General features: G+C 36.7%; 1 protein-coding gene across 1 annotated transcript in view; it reads right to left on the bottom strand.

Moving 5' to 3' along the window:
* Positions 1-26,347, bottom strand: part of Smc1b (structural maintenance of chromosomes 1B) — a 74,250-nt gene extending 47,903 nt beyond the window's left edge. The window contains exons 1-10 of the mRNA XM_050127785.1: positions 26,173-26,347; positions 24,459-24,571; positions 24,173-24,376; positions 21,000-21,238; positions 17,655-17,913; positions 16,672-16,812; positions 12,414-12,496; positions 11,184-11,391; positions 6,179-6,364; positions 4,208-4,387 (exon numbers count right to left, since the gene is read on the bottom strand). Coding sequence (XP_049983742.1) covers positions 4,208-4,387; positions 6,179-6,364; positions 11,184-11,391; positions 12,414-12,496; positions 16,672-16,812; positions 17,655-17,913; positions 21,000-21,238; positions 24,173-24,376; positions 24,459-24,571; positions 26,173-26,347 — 1,788 coding nt within the window. The remainder of the gene's footprint in view (positions 1-4,207; positions 4,388-6,178; positions 6,365-11,183; positions 11,392-12,413; positions 12,497-16,671; positions 16,813-17,654; positions 17,914-20,999; positions 21,239-24,172; positions 24,377-24,458; positions 24,572-26,172) is intronic.
* Between the last annotated feature and the right edge of the window lie 1,152 nt (positions 26,348-27,499).

The raw sequence follows: 27,499 nt of genomic DNA, 5'->3' as shown, positions 1-27,499 counted from the left end.
CAAAAAAAAAAAAAAAAGGGGGGGGGACATGGAAGGGAGTGGGAACTGGGATCGGTATACAAAATGAAAAAAGATAGTTTTATTTTTTTAAAAAATTAAATAAATAAAAGACCAGGATATGTAATGCATAAAAAAGCTATATATTAGTTCCAAACTTATATATAATACTAAGATGCAAAAATTATGTTTAACATCAAATAATTTGTATTACATAATCCTGTTTTGACTATTCTGCCATATATATAAATAGCCTACTATGAAAACTACTTTAATAACCTTAGGATACTCTAAAACAATTGCATTCTCCAAAATGAATATAGAAAGCAATTTAAAGTCAAGGTATAAAATTGCCCAGAGTTTATAGTGTTTTAAGTGAGTACTTTAATGGAATGAATTAATCAGTTTTCAACATCTTATAAATGTTTCTACTTCATTAGAATGAAAATCATTTCTGGCCCTAGCCCCCAGCTGCTTTCCCCACAGATAATCAAAATTTGTATATAAATTCTTATATATTTTTTTCTGGAAATACACATGTACAAATGTCTTCAGGGATCATACTTCACATTAGTGTACATATCTCAGAGAAAAAGTAAGAAAGAACCTAAAGCCTTAGTCAAGTATACTAGGCAAGTACTCTACCCTCAGCCTTATATAGTTATTTTATTGATATCCCTTTTCCTTAGTTTTTAAAAATTTCTGTGTATGAATGTTTTGCCTGTATGTATGTATATATGTGTACCATGTGCATGCCTGGTACCTATGGAGGCTAGAAGATGGCATCAGATCACCTATAAAAAGAGTTGTAGATGGTTGTGAGCCACTATGTCGGTACTGAGAATTGAACCCAGGACTTCTGGAAAACAAGTGCTCTAAATGCTGAGCCATCTCTCCAGCCCTGTGAGAAGCTGTGTCTTTTGTGCTTGCCTTTTTTGCTTATTTATTTATTTATTTATTTATTTATTTGTTTATTGAGACAGAGTCTTAAGTAATTTAAACTGGCCTGAAACACAGTGGATAGCCAATGATGACCCTGAACTCCTGACACTCCTGCCTCCATCCTCCAAGTCCTCTGGGCTTACAGATATGTACCACCATGCCTAGCAGAACTGTTGATTTTACATTGTTGTTTGTAGGTATTGTTAGTAGTTTATACATGCTGCCCTTTTTTAAGTAAACTAGATTATTTTGCAATGTCACTTGAAATGTAAAACAAAAGCACAAATTGCAGATGAAAGAATTTCTGTGAAAATGTGGTATTTATACAAATTGTTTACCAAACCTAAAAGGCAGAAGAAAAAAAGTTTACAATTCTGGAATATAGTTGAGATACAAATAAACCAGATTAAAATTCTGAAATAGTAAGAACATAATATAATGAGATAAAGAACGTTATTAACAAGAAATGAAGTGTAAATGTGTGTTAAATGAAGGGACAAATAGCTTTAACCTAGCATATAATCTTTAAAAATCTCCTTTAAAGGGGCTGGAGAGATGGTTCAGTGATTAAGAACACTGGCTGCTTCTTGAAGACCTGAGTTTGAGTCCTAGCAACCACATGGAAGCTCACATATAAGTTTGTAACACCAATTCCAAGGAAGTTGATGCCCTCTTCTGGCCTCCATGGGTACTGGCCACACACACAGAGCACAGACATACATTTACGCAAAACACCCATATACCTAAAATAAAAATCTATTTTATAAATATACAATTTTCACACAATAAGAAATCTTAATAGGTAGCATTAAATTTATGTTTAACATATAGAAATCAATGATGGTGGTTACTAAAAGATAGTGATCATGGAGCTAGAGAGATGGCGCAGAGGTTAAGATCACTGGCTGCTCTTCCAGAGGTCCTGAGTTCAATTCCCAGCAACCACATGGTGGCTCACAACCATCTGTAATGAGATCTGGATTCCTCTTCTGGCCTACAGGCATGCATGCAGACAGAACACTGTATACATAGACTATTTGCTCCAGAGGGTGAGGTCAGTCTGGTCTACAGAGTGAATTCCAGGACAGTCTAAGCTATACAGAGAAATCCTCGCTTGAAAATAAAACCACCTGGCTGGGTGATGGTGGCACATGCCTTCAATCCCAGCACTCAGGAGGCAGAGGCAGGCAGATCTTTATGAGTTTGAGACCTGGTCTACAAGAGCTAGTTCCAGGAGAGACTCTAAAGCTACAGAGAAACCCTGTATCAAAACAAACAAACAAACAAAAAAAAAGCCAGGTGTTGGTGGCGCACACCTTTAATCCCAGCACTCGGAGGCAGAGGCAGGTGGATCTCTGTGAGTTCGAGGCCAGCCTGGTCTAGAAGAGCTAGTTCCAGGACAGGAACCAAAAGCTACAGAGAAACCCTGTCTCGAGAAAAAAAAAAAAAAAAAAAAACAACCACCACCAACAACAAAACTTCAATATATAAAAACATTCCTATTGGGGCTGGAGATAAGAGCACTTGCTGCTCTTCTAGAGGTCCTGAGTTCAATTTCCAGCAACCACATGGTGGCTCACAACCATCTGTAATGAGATTATGCATGATGCTCTTAATGTAAGCTTCATAATCGTATGAAAGAATATTAACTCCTCCATTTTAAATAAAAATAAATAAGAGGGGCTAGAGAGATGGCTCAGAGGTTAAGAGCACTGACTGCTCTTCCGGAGGTCCTGAGTTCAATTCCCACAACCACATGGTGGTTCACAACCATCTGTAATGAGATCTGGTGCCCTCTTCTGGCCTGCAGGCATACATGGAGGCTGAACACTGTGTACATAATAAATAAATCTTTAAAAAAAATAAGAGTTTAGGAACTTATCTAAAGTCACGGTAAGTAATTACTATATAACACCATTAGGCTTACTTTAGGCACTTAAGTACTGATATACTTTATAAAATAATATATAATTACTTGAGCAATACTTTAGCATTGCTCAATGAAACACAAACTGTTCAGGTGAGACAATATATTTGCGTGTGTGTATGTTCATGTAGAGGTCAAAGCAGAAAATGGAGTGTCTATTGCTCTCTGCCTTAATGTTCTGAGACAGTGTTTCAGAACTAGAGGCTTGTTATTTAGATTAACCAGATTTTGGGATCCAAATGTTTCTGTCCTCTAAATGTTAAGCGTTATAGGCATGTGGAGCCATTCCTGGCTTATGTGTGTGTTATGAATTTGAAGTCAGGTCTGTATGCCTGTAGAGGAAGCATTCTTACCCATTAAGCCATATTCACTGCCCCTAAAATATTTATTTTTGAAAGGAAAGTCACTCCTTTGAAGGACTAGTATTCAGTACAGTACATGTTAAACTTTAATGTATGCCTGGTGATGATAGTGCACGCTTTTAATCCCAGCACTCAAGAGGCATAGGCAGGCGGATTTCTGTGAATTTGAGGTCAGTCTGGCCCACAGAGTGAATTCCAGGACAGTCAGAGCTACACAGAGAAACCCTCTTTTGAAAAACAACAATAAAACTTCATAATATAAAAACATTTCTATTGGGGCTGAAAAGATGGCTCAGAAGTTAAGAGCGCTGGTTGCTCTTCGAGAGGTCCTGAGTTCAATTTCCAGCAACCACATGGTGGCTCACAACAATCTATAATGAGGTCTGGTGCCCTCTTCTGGTGTGTAGACACTGTATATATAACAAATAAATTAAGTAATTAAAAACACATTCCCATTAAGATACGCATGAATGGATAATGTAAAGAAAGCAACAAAAATCCTTCCTGTTATTCAAATATAGTACATAGAAAAATGCAAGGAAGATACAGGGATCAGCAGTGAAAAACTCAACTGCCTTGGGGTTTTATAATAAATCAAATTTCTAAAATACAATTTGTGATAAAGAGAACATTACAGAAGTTAATTTTGTAAGAGTCAAATGAAGAGCTAAAGATGTAGCTCATTTGGTAGAGTGCTTTCTTAAATATACAAAGCCCTGGGTTCAATCCCTAGCACATATACAACTGGGCATGATAGTGCATGCCTGTAATCCCAGCACTAGGGAGGCAACAGGAAGATCAGAAGTTCATAGTTATCCAACATCAATGGAAACCATATTAGGTTGTCCTACCTAGGCTAGTTTTCCTTATTAAAAATAACATACAAAAGCAAGGGAGAGAGGAACAGATGGAGAGAGGAAAAGAAGGAGAGGAAGAGAGAATGAGAACACTTAGCTGGAAGTGTGATCAAGTCTCTCACCTTTCGTCTTTCGGGTCCACTGAATGCAATATGTCTTGCTTCTTCCACTGTCTCACAGACAAGGCCATTTCCACAAACAAACTGAATCACTTTCTTTAGCTGAGGAAATTGAGTCTTTATAACATCAATCATCATTTTACAGCCCTTAATTTCCCTTAGTCGTTCATTTATTGGCTTGATCTGAAGGGTGAAGGGAGATGTAGTAAATTAGCTATACTAAAATAAAAACCAAATGCCTATTATATTTTTTCACAGTATATCCAAGGGTTAACAATTTGTTCTTATATGCAATGAACTTTCAATAAGAACATAAGAAACTTATGTTCCACATTATATGATAAAATATTTTTCAAAAATATAAAAATTTCATCAAAAGCCAGAAAAAAAGAACTTCCAAATTCACCTGCCACTTACTAGTTGAAACATACAATATATAAGAAGTGATTTGTATTCTTTAAATCATAAACCATGGTGGAAGGCAGTTGTAACTTAGCTATGTACCCAAAAGCAGTATAACACTTACAGAATTAAAACCAAAACCAAAACCCCTCTGGGCTGAAATGACAGCCTTCCTATCATAGATGTACTTTCAGGTTTGTGTCTACAAGTCATAAATGTATCCATTGTGTATTATTGAAAACTAGCAAATATGATCTCATTTCTGTTAAAACAAAAATCCTATGTATACTAAAAGGTATATATATGCACATACATGGGATAGATATATACACATATATGCATACATATGTTCATATGGCCTGAATGTATAGAGAAACCCTCTAAAGTAGAATTTAAGAACTGTGTAATAAAAAGAAATTTTTTTTTGGTTTTTCGAGACAGGGTTTCTCTATGGTTTTGGAGCCTGTCCTGGAACTAGCTCTGTAGACCAGGCTGGTCTCGAACTCACAGAGATCCGTCTGCCTCTGCCTCCTGAGTGCTGGGATTAAAGGCGTGCGCCACCACCACCCAGCTTAAAAAGAAATAGTCTTTTTATAATTAATATATTTCTATATAAGGTTATTTTTTTACATTTATTTATTGTGTGTGCACGTGCGTGTAGCTGTCCTCTGGATGACTCTGGAAGTCAGAGGACAACATATGGGAATTGGCTCCTCTCCTTCTACCATGTAGGCAGAGGGACTGAACCTTGAACTCAGGTTGTCATGCTTAGTGGCAAATGCCTTTATACACTGAGGCATTTGATGGCCCCGTGTAAGATTTTTGTTTGTTGTCATTGTTTTTTCCTATATAAGATTTTAATTTTTAAAAAATTTTGCCTGTATATATGAATGTGCAGTACATGCATGAAGTGCCCACAGAGGTCAGAAGAGAGCTTTATATGTATGACCTACGACTAGAATTAACAGATGGATCTTAGCTGCTATGTGTTGGGAACCTAGCCCAGGTCTTTTGTAAGAGCAGTCAGTACTCTTAAGTGCTAAGCCATTGTTTCAGACTCTCCTGTATCAGTATAATATGTGTTTGCTTTGAAAAATGAATAACAAATAAAAATTATTTTTACCAGGCATGGTGGCACATGCCTTTAATTCCAGGACTCAGGGGGCAGAGGCAGGCAGATCTCAGTGTTCGAGGTCAACCCAGTCTACAAAGCGGGTTACAGGACAGCCAGGAATGTTACAAATAGAAACCCTGTTTCAAAAAAACCAAAAGCAAACAAACAAACAAACAAAAAAGAGTTTAAAGCCAGCCTGGTCTACATAGCAAGTTCTAGGTCAGTCAAAGCTACACTTTAGAACTTGTCCTCCCTAAGAAACAACAAAAAGATTTTAACAGGCAAATGAATTAAGAGTAAAACTTTATCATGGGCATATGCATAAGCAAAACTATGGAAGCAAAGCACAAAAGGTGAGCGTGACTTTAAGTAACACAAAGTCACTAAATTAAAGACATATTAAAATAAAGCTTACTAAATTTGGTAACTAGTAAATACCAAACATTGAAATTTCTTACATCAAGGTAATCTAGAGCAAGGAATGTCTCAGGTTCAGCTCTTTTCTCCTTCAGGACTTGAATACAATCTTTTGCTACCTTTTCTGAGGCTACAACAATGGCAACCATGTACCGGCCAAAAAGCTTAGTCACAGCGAGTTGGTATTTCTTATGAATAGGATGACACAGATCAAGCAGTCTTCCAAACTTAGTAAGTTTCAAAACAGGAGAAGAAAACAAATACATTAATGAAAAACATATAATTGTTTTCTAATGTAACAAAGCAGTATAAATAACTGTATACAATTTATATGTCTAATTTAATAGCCATATTCAAAATTAAACTGAATGCTTAAGTACTTTTAATGTGAACAGGTGTTTGCTTTCTCTAATGGACAACCTCTTGACTGTTTTTCTACATTATGAACCAACTGACTTCTTTGAACAGTAAGTGACTGAATGAATCCATATTCCTGCTCTACTAACTCTCCTAGGAGGACAGTACATATAGGTGGGGACTCAGCCAGTGTTTTGTAAAAGTATGCTATTTGAATATCTCATGCTCTCTCTGGAGTTTTTAACTAGCATATTGTTACAAGGCAATTCTATCCTGTTTGGAAAACACATTTTATTTAGTGGGAGGGATTAAAAATGGCTTCTTAACATAATGTAAAATCCTGGAGGAACCCCTTGAGAGAACATTTGAAGTTGCCCCCTGATTTTCTAGCTTTTAAAATTAATTCCCTCCACGTGGGAAAGAAAACACATATATATGTTGTGCTTCTTCCCAAATTAAGACATACTACGTTAGAATTTTCAGAATTTAGTCAATTAACCAGTTTGGCTTCTACAGAGTTTGGAACAAGTAATTCTATATTTAAACTGCTGAGCCATTTCTCCAGTCCTTTCTCCTTCTTTTAAAAAGAAATCTGGCCAGGCAGTCATGGTATACCTTTTTAATCCTAACACTCAGGAAGCAGAGGCAAGTGGATCTCTGTGAGTTCAAGTCCAGTCTGGTCTACAGAGTGATTTCCCAGACAGGCTTCAAAGCTACAGAGAAACCTTATCTCGAAAAAGCAAAATAAATAAATAGGTAGGAAAAAGAAATCTGTACTACAGCCATTTTCTGCTGTAAGTGGCAAATGCACATTCACTTCCTGGCCACCCAGACCCAAACAGTAACACAAAAACTATATTAATTACAACACTGTTTGGCCGATGGCTCAGGCATATTTCTTACATCTTTTTTTTTCTGTGTATTTTCCATCTTTATGTAGCTTATGTTTTTATTACTCTATTTCTTTTTACTGATTTTATTGAGCTATACATTTTTCTCTGCTACCTCTTCCTTGCTCCTCCCATTGAACCCTCTCCCATGGTCCCCATGCTCCCAATTTACTCAGACAGCTCGTCTTTTCTAGTTCTCATGTAAGATTGGAACCATGTATGTCTCTTTCGTAGGGTCCTCATTGTTGTCTAGGTTCTCTGGGATTGTGAACTGTAGGCTGGTTTTCTTTATGCCTAAAAGTCACTTATGAGGGACTACATATGATATTTGTCTTTCTGGGTCTGGGTTACCTCACTCAATATGATGTTTTCCAGATCCATCCATTTGACTGCAAATTTCAAGATATTTTTTCTGCTGTGTAGTACTTCACTATATAAATGTACCACATTTTCCTTACCCATTCTTTGGCCGAGGGGTTTTTCGGTATTTTCAGGTTCTGGCTATGACAAACAATGCTGCTATGAACATAGCTGGACACATGTCCTTGTGGTACAATTGAGCATCCTTTGGGTATATATACACCCAAAAGTGGTATTGCTGGGTCTTGACGAAGGTTTCTGAGAAATTGCCATACTGATATCCAAAGGGCTGTACCAGTTTGCACTCCCACCAGCAATGCAGGAGTGTTCCCTTTACCCCACATCCTCTCCAGCATAAGTTGTCATCAGTGTTTTTTATCTTGGTCATTTTTTTGATAAACTACATCAACGAATGAAATATTTACGTTTTTCTTATTTTTTGATTTTTATTGAGCTCTACATTTTCTCTGCTCTCCTCCCTGCCTCTCCCCCCTTCAACCCTCCCACAAAGTCCCCATGCTCCCGATTTACTCAGGAGATCTTGTCTTTCTCTACTTTCTACTTCCCACGTAGATTAGATCTATGGAAATCTCTCTTAGTGTCCTAACTGTTGTCTACGTTCTCTGGGATTGTAGTTTGTAGGCTGGCTTTATTTGCTCTATGTTTAAAAACCACTTATGAGTGAGCACGTGATATTGTCTTTCTGTGTCTGGGTTAACTCACTCAAAATAATGTTTTCTAGCTCCATCCATTTTCCTGCAAAATTCAAGATGTCATTTTTTTCCTGCTGTGTAGTAGTACTCCATTGTGTAAATGTACCACATTTTCCTTATCCATTCTTTGGTTGAGGGGCATTTAGGTTGTTTCCGGATTCTGGCTATGACAAGCAAAGCTGCTATGAACATAGTTGAGCACATGTCCTTGTGGCACAATTGAGCATCCTTTGGATATATACCCAAACGTGGTTATTATTGGGTCTTGAGGAAGATTGTTTCCTAATTTTCTGAGAAATCGCCACACTGACATCCAAAGGGGTTGTAGCAATGCAGAAGTGTTCCCTTTTCCCCACAACCTCTCCAGCATAAGTTGTCATCGGTGTTTTTGATCTTGGCCATTCTTACAGTTGTAAGATGGAATCTCAGAGTTGTTTTGATTTGCATTTCTCTGATGACTAAGGATGTTGAACATTTCCTCAAGTGTCTTTCAGCCATTTTAGATTCCTCTGTTGAGAGTTCTCTGTTTAGGTCTGTACTCCTTTTTTTTTTTTATTCGATTATGTGAACTTTTGGTGTCCAATTTCTTGAGTTCTTTGTATATTCTGGAGATCAAACCTCTGTCTGATGTGGGGTTAATAAAGATCTTTTCCCATTCTGTAGGCTGTCGTTTTGTCTTGTTGACTGTGTCCTTTGCTTTACAGAAGCTTTCAGTTTCAGGAGGTCCCATTTATTAATTGTTTCTCTCAGTGTCTGTGCTGCTGGGGCTCTATTTAGGAAGTGGTTCCCTGTGCCAATGCATTCCCACTTTCTCTTCTATAAGGTTCAGTGCGGCTGGATTTATGTTGAGGTCTTTGATCCATTTGGACTTGACTTTTGTGCATGGTGATAGATATGGATCTATTTTCATTCTTCTACATGTTGAGATCCAGTTATGCCAGCACCACTTGTTAAATATGCTTTCTTTTTTTCATTAAATATTTTTTGCTTCTTTATCAAAGATCAGGTGTTCGAAGGTGTGTGGATTGATATCCGGGTCTTCTATTTGGTTCCATTGGTCCTCCTGTCTGTTCTTATGCCAGGCTGTTTTCAGTACTTTAGCTCTGTAGTAGAGTTTGAAGTCAGGGATTGTGACACCTCCAGAAGTTCTTTTATTGTACAGGATTGTTTTGACTATCCTGNGTGATGCCTCAAGAAGTTCTTTTATTGTACAGGACTGTTTTGGCTATCCTGGGTTTTTTGCTTTTCCATATGAAGTTGAGTACCGTTCTTTTGAGGTCTGTGAAGAATTTTGCTGGGATTTTGATGGGCATTGTGTTGAATCTGTAGATTGCTTTTGGTAAGATTGCCTATCTTGGCCATTCTTACAGTAAGATGGAATCTTAGTGCTGTTTTTATTTACGTTTCTCTGATGGCTAAAGATGTTGGCTAACTCTTACATCTTAAATTAACCCATTTATACTAATTGATGTATCACCAAGAGACTGTGTACTACTGATAAGGTTCTGGCATCTTTCTTCTTCAGCAACTACATGGTATGTCTCTGATTCTGCCTTCTTTCTCCCTGAGTTTAGTTTAGTTTTTCTGCCCGACTCTATTCTGCCCTGCCACAGGCCAAAGTAGCTTCTTTATTAACCAATGGTAATTAAACATATTCATAGCATACAGAGGGGAATCCCATATCATTCTGCCATTAGATATGATTGCTGTACCAGTGGATTGTTTTAAAAATAGGGTTGTTTCATTTTGCTATGCATTGAATAAACAAGATTTTGCAACCCAGTCCTATTCTATTATCCATGATTCAAAGTAAAGATTGAGCATAATATAAAAGACTTGGGGATACATATCTTAGTTAGTAGAATGCTTGCCTAACATTCAAGGGGCCTTAGGTTTAGTCCCCAGCAAAATACAGACCGACAGACTGACAGATAGACAGACAGATACACACACACACACACACACACACACACACACACACACACACACAGAGTTCCCTCTCACACACACACACACAACACACACACACACAACACACACACACACACACACACACACACACACACACACACAGAGTTCCCTGAAGAAAAAAGATGTTTAAGAAAGACAATTTGAAGGAGATGGGAGATGAATCAGGTAGCCATGAAAATGTAATACCATGAAGGCCAACGGCAAGCATTTTGAAACAGAGCAATGATTGTCAAATACTAAAAAACAGATGATAAGGAAATCAGAGGACACACCGAGACATAAGTGAGGCCCCTGATATAAAAGAAAACAATGTTGCGAGGCTAACACCCCATGTGACAGAGGTTATCATTGTATTTTTGGCCAAAGAAAATAAGTAAGTACTACTGGATACAGTCAGAAATGAAAATATGGCAAGGATGCTTGCCAAAAATCATGAAGAACTTTAGTGTTGAGGTTTCTTGCTAGGAGGACCAAGACTACTTCATACCATGTCTGGGGATATTGGTCATAATGTATACTGGCTAGGTAATGTGTTCATGTAAATGTTTCTTTCAATAGTTAACTTACAAACACAATTTGAAATTACTTCTTTCTCTATTTACTATATTTTAAATATAAAATTGTCAAATATAGAACACATTTTTAAAAATATTTCTGCTTCTTTACAATGGTTATAATTTCAATCCCCAAGTAAGAGGACTATTTTCAGAAATGAGAAAGCATAGCATTTAAAATGAACTATTCATTCTAATTACCACGGAATCTGGGTAAAGTCTTTTAAGACTTTCCAGAACTTCAGCTCTCTTCCGCTGACGTTTTCCTTCATGGTTATCAATTCCAGCATTCTGTAATTCATTTGTAATAAGACCCAGTTCATCATTAACTTCAGACATTCTTGATTTTGTATTCTCAATTTCTTTTATCAGGGCTTCTTCTTGCTGTTTTTTGTCTTTTAAGCAATCCCTGTAACAGTAACAACAACCAAAAATGTGAGAAGTAAAAGGGTAAAACACGTCTTGTCTGACACTGTACAAGAATGGAGCAGTGCTTTATTAATTAAAAAATAAACACCAAAAACACCCAAAACTAAACAGGCAAAGGAGCTTTTGATTATTCTTTGTTTATCTGAAAATACATACTTACTATAGAGTAAGTATGGGGCTGGAGAGATAGCTCAGTGGTTAAGAGCACTGCTTGCCCTTCCAAAGGTCTTGAATTCAGTTCCCAGCAACTTGGTGGCTCACAACCATCTGTAATGAGATCTGGTGCCCTCTTCTGGTCTACAGGCATACATGCAGACAGAATACCAAGAATACTGTATATATAATAAATAGATTTTTTAAAAAAAAGTAAGTATAGACCAATATAAACCAAACAATCATCACATACTTAATATCAATCAAAATCAACTAAAATTCCTTAGTGATAGATTAAATACTATATATTAGCTTTCCTGATACAATTCATTATTTTTAAACATTTTAAAATTTATTTTTACTTTATGAGTGTTATCCTGTACATATGTCTGTGAATATTTATATAGTGCCCATGGAAACCAGAAGAGGGCATAAGATCCTGTCTGGATCTGTTACTACAGATGGTTGTGAGCCCAACTGCCAGGTGGGTACTGGGTCCTCTAGAAGAGCAGCCGGTGTTCTTAGTCACTGAGCCACCACTCCAGTCACCACAATTCATTATTTATTCATAAAATTTCAATATCAAAATAATTAAGAATTGTTATTGTTATATATTTATATTTTCAAATTTAAACACTTTACTCATTTTTATTCTCAATTTTTAAATATATTTATTACATGGTAAGTATAATTTTTTTTAGCAATTTATAAAGAAATGAAAGACACTGCAGTGAGACTATCTCTGTTGTTGTAGTGAGTGTTACACAATAGTAACATTCATTCACTATTTAAAGAATACACTGGATCATTTAGATAAAAATGTCCTGTAAAGATTGTTTTTCTACTTACATGCATGTCTTCGTATATTCCTCCAATTTCTCTATTCGTTTTTTATGCTCTTCTATTTGCTCTTTTATTTGTTTTAGATTTCCCTATCATAGGAAATAAAACTAAAATCAATTCCAACATTCCAAGCCAATAAAATGACACATCTAGAATTTGTTATGTTGTAAGTAGTTAAAAGCTTGAAATTTATCAAAGTATATGAGTATATATGAAATATAAGTATATGAAAATACTTAGGGCTTGTGTGATGGCTTAGCAGGTAATGAACTGAGTTCAATCATTAGGACATAAGAGAAGGAAAATGCCAACTCTCTCAAGTTGTCTTGACTTCTATATGTGCATCACAATGTGCTTGGGCATTTACATACACACACAAATATATAAATATATGTAATAAAATTTAAGAGAAAATATAAAAGAAAAATTTAATTTAAAAAAAGCTATCTTATATAGGGCTTTTGCATCTCACAGATCTTGGGATTACAGACTTAATATTTAGTCTCCAGTGATTTTATTCAAAAATTCAAACTTCAAGCATATTAGTTTTTAAAAATTTCTTTTGATTTGTGTTATGTGTGTTAGTACAGCACATTCATGCCTGGTACCCACAGAAGAGGGTATCAGATTACTCTGGAACTGGAGTTATGGGTTATTGTTAGCCACCATGTTAAGTGCTGGAAACTAAATCCTGAAATGCCAAGTTCTCCTAACCACTAAACCATTTCTTTAGCTCAAAATCATTATTTTCAAGTGCCTGTACAGTTCTTATCTGTCTGTCAAACTAATTCATTCAGTAAGTATTTATTCACTGGCTACACGCAGTAGGAACTAGAAATATAATAATGAGTGGGATAGAGTGTGTGTCCTCAGGAAAAAAGTAATTACAATGAGTACTTAAGTATCACTATGATGCAAGGATCTAACAGGCACAAGGGGAGGACTTCGTGTAACCTTTGCTCTATTTGTACTCTGCTATTAAATTCAAACTATGCAGAGCATAATCACCTGAGAAAAAGCAAGGTCTAAGATGCCTGAAACCACATGCAGCACTGAATCCGAAGCATACCATGTACTAGTGACTTTTACAATAATAAAACTAATAATAAAACAGAACAATACAATTAAGTTCATTTATAAATTATTTATTTTTGAACTTCCTATTCAGTTAGCCAGGGATACCTGGAACCATGGAAAGGGAAACTGGAGGATGAGGACAATAGTCTCTACCAGATTTTTAAACTTTAACCTTTCTTCCATATAATCAATGATAATCCATGAAGCAAACATCTATTGTGTTAGGTACCAGAGTTATAAAAATATGCAAGATAGGTTGAGGAGATGACTCAGATGGCTACACAAATATAAGAACCTGAGTTCAAATCCCCAGTAGCCACATAAAGTCAGGAGTGGCTGTACACCCTTGTAACCCCAGTGCTATTGGGACAGAGACAGGACAATTGCTAGGGCTTGCTGGTTGTTAGTGTAGCTTCAGGTTCAGCGTAAAAAAACTAGTCTAAAGGAAATTAAGTTAGGACAATGATAGAGCAAAGTACATGCTGTATTCTTCTGGGCTCTGTACCAATACAAACAGGCACATATACTCACATGCAAGTTCATACGTCTTCCCCACTCAAAAAATAAATAAATACATGCAAGACAGTTTTTTTCTAATGCAACGTACATGCCAAAATTAAGAAGCCTACCATAGAAATTCTACTATTTCACTTAATAATTTCATTCAGAGCTAACTATGGTGGTACACACTTTTAATCCCAGTACCCATGGGGCTGAGGAAGGCAAACCTCTGCGAGTTCAAAGCCAGCTTGATCAACATGGTAATCTCCAGGCCAGTCAGGGCTGACTCAAAAGGGAAAAAAATCCATTCAGGGCCAGAGGAATGGCTCAGTGATTAAGAGCATTGACTGTTTTTGTGGATGCAAACTCTCATAAGAGACATGCTTCCAGGAGAGAATAACTGAACAACTGTAGGGGTAGCCCCAGCCAATCACCTTGCTTGTAGGGCGGGGTCGCCTGAGGATATTTTTTACTAATAAATATTGCTGGTGTGCTCTCCCCCGCCCCTTCCTTTCCTGTTCTCCGCTGGAACCATGGGTTCTGTAAGTCTTTTACCAATTAAAGCTGAATATATTGTTATAATTTCTGTCTGCCTTCATTTACGCCACTACAAACAACAAATCAGGTAAGTCCATGAGGTCACTTATAGATTTTGACTTAAACTTTTATGTGTAACTAGGGAGCCTCTGGTGAACTTAAAGAGCCAACTTCAGATTTAACTTAAAACATGGGTGCTCTGCTGAGACTACTGTGCAGGATCAAGAGTGGTAGTTAAAAAAAAAGGGAGGGTGGTAGTAAAGAAAGCTGGTAGGCTACTAAACTGATTCAAACCAACAATACAGTGATAGTGATAACAGTAGAAATGGAAATACAATTGGATTCTTGTTATATTTTCAAGGTAAAGTCAAAAGTTTCCTAAAAGAAAGTCAAAGGCTGGCTCCATATTTTTTTTTTTTTTTTGATTTTTCGAGACAGGGTTTCTCTGTAGCTTTTGGTTCCTGTCCTGGAACTAGCTCTTGTAGACCAGGATGGCCAGGAACAGAGATCCGCCTGCCTCTGCCTCCCGAGTGCTGGGATTAAAGGTGTGTGCCACCACCGCCCGGCTTGGCTCCATATTTTTGACCTAAGTAACTAGTAAAATTAAAATGTCATAATCGGAGAGGGGAAAGACTGTGGAGTAAATTTTGTTAAAAGATTCAAGTTCAGTTTGGGGTCCAACTTTGATATATTTGCTCAACACCCAAAAGGAGAACCCAAAGTAGCATTTGGAGAGATACATGATCGGAGTTTTGAAGATCTGAGAGATAGACGTTCAAATTTTTAGTGCAGTATTTAAATATGTATAACTACAGATCACCAAGTAAGTGGATACAGGTAAAAGAAAAACTGTAACTTAGAAACAATAACAAGTTAAGCTTACAGCAGCACTTAGCATGCTACATACACAAATATCAGGGTGGTAGAGAACCTTCATAATGCATAAGGAACCATCTTTGCTCAATGTGCAGTAACAGTAGTTTTATACCCAACCCCTAGTCTTTAGAAAAAGAGTTATGAAACATTAAGAGGAAGTGGCTACTGAGTTTGTCCTTGAGTGTGACATATCTACCCTCACTGTACAAATGCAAAATATAAGGCCCAGAGAAATCTAAATAATTTAGTTATTACTGAGATTATACACAGTAAGTAACAAGCAAGATGGGCTGAAAGCCAAGTAAGTCTACCTTACTTGAAGAAAATAACACCATCTTAACAGTTGTTCCCAGCTGGGCACTGGTGGCACACACCTTTAATCCCAGCACTTGGGAGGCAGAGGTAGGAGGATCTCTGTGAGTTTGAGGACAGTCTGGTCTACAGAGCAAGTTCCAGGATAGGATCCAAAGCTACACAGAGAAACCCTGTCTCAAAAAAACAAAACAAAACCCAAAACAAAGCAAACAAATAAAAAAACCAGTTGCTATTCCCAACATAGACTAGCTCCTTCTGCCTGGTCTACAATCATTCCTCAGATATGTGGGGGAATGATTCCAGAACCCATGATTGTTAGCCTAATTTGCATATTCTCGCATTCTTACATAAAATGACAGATTATTTATATACAATCAACACATATCTTTTCCGGAATACTTTAAATACTCTCTGGAAGACTTAGAATACCTGGTACAGTGTAAATGCTATATAAATAGATGTTATATTGTATTGCTTAGGGAATGACAAAAAGTACATTAAAATGTTCAGTAAACATATTTTTACCCTACTGTTGGTCCTCAGTTGACTCCATGGCTTCAGGACCCACAGATACAGAGAGCTGAATGTATCTAACATCCTCAATGACCTTGCAGTTATTTATGAGATTTACTTCCCCCATCCTCCTCCTTGCTCTACTGAACTGAAGTGCATGCTCAGACCATGTTCATTACAATATAGATGCACAGAAGACACTCCCTGAACAAACAAACAAGGCACTGACTGCCTACTCTAACTATAAAAGTGTACTAATTATTTTTGCTGTGCTAGGGAAATCAAACCCAGGACATCAGTATTCTATCACTAATCTATATGCTCCTAGCCCCTCAGAATTTCTAAAATTTGATATAAATCTATTTATATATTAAGAAAGTAATATAAAGGGGAGTAACATCTTACTGCAAATAATTCTAAATTATGACCATATAATCTATGGTACCTGAGTGTCTCCATGCCTCCTCTTTTCAAATGCCAGTCTTTCCTTTTCTGCCTTCTGTTCCCACTGCAGTTTTTCCAGTTGTTGTGTCATTATAGCTACCTTCCGTCTTACTTGCTCCTTAAGCTCTTTGTAACGATCCAGCTACATAAACAGCATTGACACATTACTCATCTAATGAAATTATCTGTACAACATCCTGTTCTCATTAAAATCTTTATACAAATTAGATCATAATTAGACATCTTCTCCAGGTAAAATATGTGAACTTAATATGACAGTCTCCTTATTAAAAACTCTTTAGATAGAACAACAAAGTAATGAAGATAAACTCTATAATTAAGTTCTCTGACAGAAAATCCTGAAAAAAGGCAATCTGAAGAAAATGGTACTTTCTTCTGTCTTCTTAATCACAATTACTTTGGTGTATGTATGTTGTGACACAAGGCTAGTTTAACTCAATGAAAGAAATGAATAATGATACTTTAATTGAAAGGATGCTTGAAAACTGAGTTTTTTAGTTATGTTTTACTGATTAATAATTTTAATTCTGTATACTGTCTTACATTGACTATTAACTCATAACTGAGTAGTAAAAATCATCTTAAGTAATTTCCTCTGTCAATTAAGACTCTTCAAAGCTACATATATATGATCTTTAAGCTCATTTAATACCCAACAGAATTGTTTTGTCTTTAAGTTAGTAACAATTACTTAACTTTTATTACAGTATAATTCCAGGTAATACTGGGCTTTAATTAACTCATAAATATTATAACACCATCTAACTATATGAAGGAAAAATATCTTAGTTTCAAGATTAAATTTAGATTCTGTAAACAGATTAAAGAAAATTAAAAATTCCTATAATTTACATTCCAGGTATAGGTATAATGACAAATTATCAGAGATGTTATCCTTTAGATTTTTTTAATTAAAAAGAAACTGAAATAGAAAAATGTTTCTAATATTTTCATTTTTTTCACCTGAGTATTTTCCAATTCAACGTCTCGTCCTTTATGTAAGACTTTTTCTTCCAATTGCTTTTCAAAACTTCTCCATGCTCTATCTAAATCAACCAGTTCTGCCTCTAAGGTTTGAATGTCATCTTCCTGCTTAGAACATTGTTTTTCATTGTCTGTTATCAATTTCTTAGATAAGTCCAATTTCTTGAGATGGTGAGAAGTATTTTCTTTAGCTTTAATATACTGAGGCCTCTTCTGGTTTAAAATTGCTTCAAGAGATCTAAAAAGGAATAAGCCAGTCTTATGAATTTGTTTTAGCATATAAAGAATGTAATTAATCTATTATTTATTTACATTTTTAGTTTTGGAGACAGGGCTCAAAATGGAGCCCTGATTGAACTGGAACTAGCTATGTATATAAAGCTGGCTTTGAATGAAAAGATATTCCTGTCTCCCATGTACTAGGAACAAAGGCATGAGGCACCAAACCTGGCTAAAAGAAATTTCGATAAATATCATTCAAAAATAAATTCTAAAAATTAACTTGCAGAGACGGCTGTAGCCACCAAGCTGTAGCACATTCACTATGTTCCCTTTTAAAATGGCCCTCACCCACCTCCCATCTCTCTCTCCTCTCCTGCTGCTCCTGTCTCCAGAGACATCTCCCCCTCTCCCCTCCCTTCCTTTTATATTCTCTTTCCCTTAATAAAAGCCCCTCCATGCAAACTCTGTCTCATGGTATCATTCTCTAGTGCATTGCTTTTTCTAAATTACTACCTTGTTTTCCTGAGAGGGAAGGCTCTTCTGGCGCTTCCTCCTGCCGGCAGTTAGTTTGAGGCATGCCTGGATCCTGAAACACAGCTTTGCTTCTCCAGATAGCTGGGTCCCTCCATCCAAAACTGGCAAGATTGGTGAGCCCCTCCCACTTCCCCACTTTTGGCTATTTCCTGAGTGAGGACTAATCTAGTCTCTTGAGCGTGGTTCCTCTTTTTTTTTTTTTTTTTTTTGGCAGAGTTCGCTGAAAGATAATCACTTCACGCTGGGACCATACCCACCTGCTCCACCTTTAACAGATCTACTTTCTCCTTCACTGGCAGCTTTGCCTTCCATTCAATATTGTCAATTGGGTCTCTGGCAGGGCTACCCTTCTCTGACCATTCCCCTGGATGTGAGGCTTCCTTTCTCAAGAACAGCCTTCTCCTTGTCTTCTGGCTTTTCTCAAAGTCCTGGTACCAGGTGACTGTGTCCTCTCTTGGGCTCAGAGTCCTTGGCATCTGTCCTTTGCATGACAACCCAATGGACTTCCTATACCTGTCTTGAAATTGATCCTCTCTGAATTCCTGGGACACTAGAAATTGTAGATCCTTGGTTCTTTTCTGCCTCATTCATGGGAACTGTATGTCATTATTTATACTTCTTGCTCCCACTGGGATGCTTTTTTGGAGACCCACTGATCATTCCTAATCATCTATTTCATTAGGTGAATGGGAATATAAGAGGGAAGGGGAGGGGGAAGACTGGCCTCTGAGGACTGAAGCAGCAGAAGGACAGAGAGAGGGAGGGAGGGAAAGGGAGGGAAAGGAGGAGGAGGAGGAGGAGGAGGAGGAGGAGGAGGAGGAGGAGGGGAAGGGAGGGGAGNGAGGAGGAGGAGGAGGAGGAGGAGGAGGAGGGAAAGGGAGGGAAAGGGAGGGAAAGGAGGAGGAAGAGGAAGAGGAGGAGGAGGAGGAAGAGGAGGAAGAGGAGGAAGAGGAGGAGGAAGAGGAGGAGGAAGAGGAGGAGGAGGAGGAAGAGGAAGAGGAAGAGGAAGAAGAAGAAGAAGAAGAAGAAGAAGAAGAAGAAGAAGAAGAAGAAGAAGAAGAAGAAGAAGAAGAAAAACAGAAGGCTAACATAACCTGCGGAGTAACAGATTAAAGTTGGGAGACATCAGTATGATTCTTGCTTATGCTGATATGAATACAAACGTCTACCTAGGAACTATTTAAAGAAAAGCGTATATCTGGATGCTCCAGTGATACAGCTGGTGAGTGATCAGTACTTATACAGAAATATGTATATACAAGTTAGTATATACATCCATACTTCCTAATCTGCCAGATGAGAGAGTCTAGAAACAGTATTAATGACCACTAGGATAGCCAGGATTACACAGAGAAACTCTGTCTTGGAAAACAAACAAACAAAAACTTTACAAATGACTGAGATGAACCTCCTGTGCAGAAAAACAAATATATCATATGGACCTTGCCTCAAAATGGAGAAAATCTCACCTCTGTGTCAGAGGATTAACTTTACTGTAGAGAAACCTGACAAGCACAATCTTAACTTAGTCACCTGAGTCAACACGAATAGTGATATCATGTTGATATTATGCACAGGATATGCCTAGAATATGCTGAATGACATTTTACTTCACCTTCAGAAAAAAAGCTTACAATAATATTTCTTCAAAACTACCATGTTGATAAATTGTCACAGCCCAAAGGAGTCGAAGAACAAATAACTAAATGTAATACATGGTATTCTGGGCCAGAAAAAACAGCATGGACATATGGGAGAAAGGTACCATATTTTTAATGTTTCTGTATATCCAGAGACATTACAAACTAAAATTTACATTTTATTTTTTAAGATTTATTTATTACATACAGTATTCTGTCTGTATATATGCCTGGGGGCCAGAGTGGGTACCAGAAATCATTGCAGATGGTTGTGAGCCGCTATGTGGGTGCTGGGAATTGAACTTAGGAGCTCTGGAAGAGCATCCAGTGCTGTTAAACAATGAATAATCTCTCCAGCCCTCAAATGTACATTTTATAAAGTAAATTTCCACTAGGGGTGGTAGTACACACTTTTTATCCCAGAACTCAGGAATCAGTGGCAGGCAGATCCCTGTGAGTTTGAGGGCAGTCAGGGCTAGCTACACAGTGAAACTATGTCTCAAAACAAGAAAGAACAAAACAAAACAAAATAAATAAATAAATAATTTAAAAAAGTTCATCTGTAGGCTGGGAATACAGCTCAGTGGTAAACTTCTTGCCTATCAAGTGTGAACGTCTAAGTTCAGTTCCCAGTACTGACTCCTGAACATATTAACTTCTAAAGTGTCAATTATATTTTCTCAATTTACATGAAACTCAACCTTTGGACTAGAGAAATGACTCAGTGGGTAAAGATACTTGCTGACAAATTAACCTGAGTTCAATTCCTAGAACCCACGTGGTAAAAGGAGAAAACTGCCTTCTGTAGGTTGTCCTCTGGCCTCCACATGCATGCTGCAGTAAGCACAAGCACACGAGCACAAGCAGATTAACTGTCATAGAAACTTTTTAAAAAGTCTAACTGCTAATATCTATTTTTAAAACTTACTTCAGTTCTTTTTCCGTTTGCTGTAGTTGCCTACTTAACATGCCATGATCCTTTTTCTTAGCTTTAATTATGTTTTCATGGTGAGAAAGAGTGTCTTTTACAACACTCAAATTCCTGTCCATATGCTCTAATTCAGTGTTCAGAACATTAATTTTTTCCTCGTTGTAATATAGTTGGAAAAGCATCAGTTGTATCTTGTTTATTTTCAATTCTTCAAGAAGACTTTGGTAACGTTCTGCCTATAAAACAGTAGAAGAGAAGGTAAAAGGGTATATACTTAAGCGTCTGTTCATGACTTCTATTGTGTATTATCACATCACTGCTAATGAAATTTGTCACAGAAAAGCATTATCTCTTCCCTGTTCTCTCTGTCTCATTTTCTTGGAGAGAGGGACAAGGTCTCATATAATCCAGCTAGTCTTAGACCTGCTATACAGCTGAGGATAACCCTGGACTCCTGATTTTCCTATGTATCTCCCAAGTGCTGGAAATACAAATGTGTACCACCACATCTATCCAAGAGAGATTATTCCTGACAAAGGGAGAATTATTGAAAGGTTTCTTAATATACTTCTAAAATAAAACAGCAATCAAGAAGTGAGTCTGCTTTCATGCGCTCAGTGACCAGGTTGTGACAGTAAAGTGCCACCTGTCAACATGGGTTCTCAGAAAGTCTGACAAGTTCCTTAGCACTGCTGGAATCTTCTTCATTCGAATATGAAAGGAACGTTCTATAAATAGGTCCCCAGCCACTTTACAGTGATTCTTAGTAAAAATTCTTGCTCTAAGAAGTAATTTTTACACTGATAAAACTAACAGGAATATTAAATCTTAATTACACACGAAAAGGAAGAATTCTCAACATTTGTGCTAGCAATAAAGAAAATAAGGGAGTGGGCCACCAACTCATGAAGTGGGGTCCTAGTCAACAAAATTTCACTAGTAACTTGTAAATAGATGCCTGCCAAAACTGTTGTAAAAAATAATCATAAATTTGAACTATTCTAATTGTCTTTATGAAAATGTTTTACTCTCTGCTATTTTAAAAGCTGTTTCAGTATGTTCTAAATACTATGTTCTGACTTAAGGCCCATCCCTTTTCACTAACAAAATACAGAATATATATAAACATTTACAATATGAAGAAACTGAGCAATAAGGAACACAGTCATCTTTCATTTATTTTCTCAAATATTTACTGAGCTACATGACAGATCCTGCTTTATGTGTTGGGAATATGATTGAGAATAAAATGAGATAAATCATCTTTGTTCTTATAAAGCTTATATTCCAGTTTTTCTAATAGAAGGCAAAGGACTGGGAGACTGCTAAAAACGCAAACAAAAATAAGGCAATTTTATACAGAACTATGCTACAAAAGAAACTAAATTAGTAATATGATAGGAAGTAGGAGATAATTTAAATGGGACTCTGAATAATAAGTACTTAATGAGGAAGTGGTTTGGGGAAAGCTTGAGTTACAATGCATTACCCATGTTAAAAAAAAATCAGAAATGTTTGTGAGAGTACAGCTATGTTCTATTAAGCCGAACATCAGAGAATATAAAAACATACAATGTTGTTCTTGTAATTTGTTTTGGAAATGTAGTTATTTTTCATTAATATATTAGCTATGCTAACATGAAATTATCTTAACCAATTAAAAATTATTTAGTATTAATTTAAAACAGAACAGAGTTGAAGAGATGGCTCAGCAGTTAAGAACACTGACTGCGGGGCTGGAGAGATGGCTCAGTGGTTAAGAGCACTGACTGCTCTTCCAGAGGACCGGGGTTCAATTCCCAGCACCCACATGGCAGCTCACAACTGTCTGAAAATCCAGTTGCAGGGGATCTGACACCTTCACACCAATGCACATAAAATAAAGTTAAATAAACCATAAAAATATTTAAAAAAAAAAAAAAAAAGAACACTGACTGCTCTCGTAGAGGACTGGGCTCGATTCTCAGCTCCCACATGGTGGGAGTTTGCAACTTCAGTTCCAGAGGATCCATTGTTGTGTGAGAGGGCCTGCTTTTGGTCTTGGCCACCCAGCTAGCTTATACCCGAAATAACTATAGAGAAACTGTATTCATTTAAACACCGCCTGGCCCATTAGCTTTAACTTCTTATTGGCTAATTCTTACAACTTAATTGAACCCATTTTCATTAATCTGTGCATTGCCACCTGACTGTGGCTTACCAGCATGAGTCTAATCAGTGTCCATCTTAGGCAGGAGAACCATGGCTGCTGCCACACTGCCCTTCTTCCCAGCATTCAGTTTGGTCTACTCTACCTATCTAAATTCTGCACTATCAAAAGGCCAAGGGCAGTTTCTTTATTCAACCAATGAAAGCAACACATAGACAGAAAAGCCTCCTACACCAATCCGTTATCTTCTTTTGGCCTCTACAGGCACCAGTCACATGGTACACACGTACACACACACACACACACACACACACACACACTTAGACAAAACATTCATACACATAAACGTAATAAAATTGAAACATAAACATACAAATATTGGCAATATAATGTTATGAAAAATTCTTTGGGGGGTCAGGTCTTCAGTAACTTTTACAAGTGTATAAGAATCAAGATACAAAAGTGTTGAGTACTTCTGCTATACTGTCTTATATGGCATACAGAAAAAATTTATCTTGGGGCAGCAAGATGGCACAACAGGTTAAACGTACTGCTGCCAAGCTTAGCTATTTGCATTCAATCCCCAGGAACCACATAGTGAAAGGGACCCCTGACTCCTGCAAGGTGTCCTCTGTCCACCACATATGGATCTATGGTTCTCATAAACATATAATATAAATGTTGAAAACTATTTACCTTTTCAAATTTTTATTGAACACCAGGTTTTGTTTCACATTACTGATGGAATCTTTTAGTACAACACAGCCAATAATTTGGGCTTTCTGTTTGTTTGTTTTTAGATTTTTTTGAGACAAACTTTCTCTGTATAGCCCTGTCATGGAACTAGTTCTGTAGACCAAGCTAGAGTCAAACTAAAGAGATCTGTCTGCCTCTGCTTCCTGAGTGCTGGGATTAAAGGTGTGCACCACCATGCCTGAATAATAACATAATTTTAACAGAATTTTTCTATTGAATATGTACTTATTACTGTATTGTAAGATATTACTTCAGAACATCTTACCTCTTCTTTCTCGATTTTTGCATGCTTCCTCTCTGCAGCTACATTTTTTTTCCGATTAAAATGAAATTGTGCATCTTCTTCAGCTTTTTGTAACATCTTTTTCTTTGCCTCATATTCTCCTATAAACTCTCCTGAAGTACTGATTTCTTCAAAAAACTGAGTTCTCTCTTTGGGTTTTTTCATAGAAATTGACTCTACAGTTCCCTATTAACAACAGTAAAGCATAACAGCATGTAAAATATGGTAGCATGTTTTAAAAACAGACCAAATGAGTATAACTACTTACCTGGAAAACTAGACAGTTCTGTGCTTTGACTATTATGCCTATCTTTTCCAACTGTGCTACATATGCAGAACGAGTCACAGGTTTATCCCCAAAATGAAATTCTGAGCATCCCCCTAAAATAAACAAAATAAACCACTATAGAACGTTTTTACTGAACTAGTTTTACAATAATATAATTAATACACCTATACATAAACTCTTTTCATTACTCAACAAATATTATAAGTATATGCTAAGATTATTTCATGGCAGTAACAGATAAAAAGTGTTCTACCTCAAAGAGTTCATATCTTAGAGATAAAAACAAAATATTTAAATAAAATAAATAGCATGTGAGAAAGTGGCATCTTGCTGCGGGAAAATCCTTCTGTACTCTGTGCATATGTATCGCTCTCACTGGTTAAAAATAAAGCTGAGTTGGTCTATAGCCAGGCAGAATAAAGTTAGGTGGGAAAGTCAAACGGAGATACAGAGAGAAAGAAGGGTGGATTGGAGGGAGACTTGAGCCAGCCACCCAAGAAGCAAGATACCAGAGGACCAGTAAAGCCACGGCAATGTGGAAATACATAGATTAATAGAAATAGGTTAATTTAAATGTAAGAGATAGTTACAAATAAGCCTGAGTTATCAATCAAGCATTCTGTAATTAATAAGTTTCTGTATATTTATTTGAAACTGGGTGGTCGGTACAAAAGAAAATCTCAGCCATAGTTCACAGTATCTATAAGGAACAAAGGGATGTTTCTGCATGTGGAAAAAGTTATTTCAACTTTGAATACAGTGAATAAAGAAATTTTTATTGAAATGGAGAATTTTCAAATAAAAAGCCAAAGGTTAGGTATTGTGACATATTCCAGCACCTTTAGGAGGATCACTTGCACTTGTGTTAACGGCACATTGAGCGCTCATCACAATCAATAAATGTCCAAAAGGGAGCGAGAAAATTGACCGAAGATTACTCCAAGTGGTAAAATGCAGAAATATTTAAATTATATATATAAATATATGTAATGTAAGTTAGTACTACAGTTTTCATACTTTAGAAATGTAGTGAAGTTAGACATGGTAGCACATGTGTGTGATATCTGCACTTGAGAACCTAAAAAGGATTATGAGATAAAGGTCAGTTGGACTACATATCAAGACCCTGTCCAGAAAGTGAGGGAGGGTGGGAGAGAAGATGTAATATTTATTCTAGTAAACTAGAAAGAAAACAGCAACAAGTAAAAATAATAAAATATATATCTACTTTTTATGACTTTATAATGTTCTTGCATGATATAATTATAGATGAGCTATAATAGTAACACGGGGAATTCATGAATAAATAAGTAATAAATAATATTAAACATTTTATTCAAGTTGCTCTTATGTATATATAAGCCAAAATATATTTACAAGAAAACAGCAGAAAGAAGCAAAGAAAGCAGTTTAATAATGTCTCTACTTAGAGACAGGCTCCCTCCTTCATCTTAAGTAAATATTCAAGTATAAAACTGCTGCTTCACAGTAAGAGTACTGAAAAAGTGAGTCTGCTTAAACAAGAGACTTAATAGGAACTAAAACAGGTTCTGTTATTTGCTTCTAAGAAAAAGGGTCTGTTACTCACTATGCCACTAATTAGTCTCACACTTCAAAGAAAGAGCAATCTGACTCTAAACGAAAATTCACACACACACACACACACACACACACACACACACACACACACTACCTCGGATAATCCTTGTGAATGTTTTCTCTTCCCCACTGTCCTCTATGTATATAATTTTGACACTTGCAGAAGAAGAAACAGGTTTTCCAATATGTGCTCCATGAATAAGTTCTTGAATATTTTTTACTCTTAAATTAGTTGTTTTTTCTCCCATTACAAAACTAAGTGCATCCATTACATTTGATTTTCCTGGATGAAGAAAGGAAGATGAAAATTCTTATTTATTTATTTGGATTTTTTTTTGAGACAGAGTATCTCTGTTGTGCCCTGGAATCACTCTGTAGACCAGGCCGACCTCAAACTCACAGAGATCCACCTGCCTCTGCCTCCTGAGTGCTACTATTAAAGGCATGTGCCGCAACCACCCAAAAGATTCATTCTTAATGACTGAAAAACCTTCTGAGAGTCAAAGAATTTAAATCACCAATGGAAGTGAAATATAGCCAATATGCAAGTCTCAGAAGCCTTGTCTGGTCAATGTTCAAAATCTATGTGATTGGGAAAACTCCAGGTAGGTGGATTATTTCTCCTATGTAGCTGTGGCAGGAAGATGTGAAATTAAGGATATAAACACATGAATCAAAAACCAATTAACTACATAAAATTAAACAAAACAAACATGGACCTCAGATCTCTCCTATTACTGGATATCACACAGAGCAAATCACTTAACTTCCCTATTTCAGTAACACCCATTTTATAAATTGGGAAATGATCATATAGACATTATAACAGCACCATACCCCTCTGTATTTAAAAAAATTTAAAAAGCTATCTGGGTAGTGGTGGCACATGACTTTAATCCCGGCTCCTGGGAAGCAGAGGGAGGCAGATCTCTGCAAATTAAGAGGCCAGCCTGATCTACAGTGTGAGTTCCAGGACAGCCTGGGCTATTAACATAGAGAAACCTTGTCTAGAAAAACAAAGACAAAACAACAACAACAACAACAACAACAAAACCATAAAAAGTTAAATGCTAACTGAATGTAAGATCTTCTCAAGGTATAAACTGAGACTGCTAGAATCTTCATGTTTTAATACTTGGATCTGGGAAAGGTTTTTACATTTCTTGGTAAGAATGTAAAAAACGGTGAGAGCTGGGTGGTGGTGGCGCATGGCTTTAATCCCAGCACTTGGAAGGCAGACAGGCAAATTAAGAGGCCAGCCTGATCTACAGTGTGAGTTCGAGACCAGCCTGGACTACAAAAGAGCTAGTTCCAGGACAGGTTCCAAAGCAAGGTTGAGAAACCTTGACTCAAAAAACCAAACCAAACCCAAAAAAAAAAAAAAAAAAAAAAAAAAAAAAAAAAAAAACTTAACGAGACAG

This window comes from Alexandromys fortis, unplaced genomic scaffold (genome assembly GCF_014885135.2).
Source record: "Alexandromys fortis isolate MF-2015 unplaced genomic scaffold, M_Fortis_MF-2015_v1.1 scaffold_28, whole genome shotgun sequence".
Classification (NCBI taxonomy): Eukaryota; Metazoa; Chordata; class Mammalia; order Rodentia; family Cricetidae; genus Alexandromys; species Alexandromys fortis.
The sequence above is the reverse complement of the archived record's forward strand: the minus strand, read 5'-3'. Positions and strand labels throughout refer to the sequence as shown.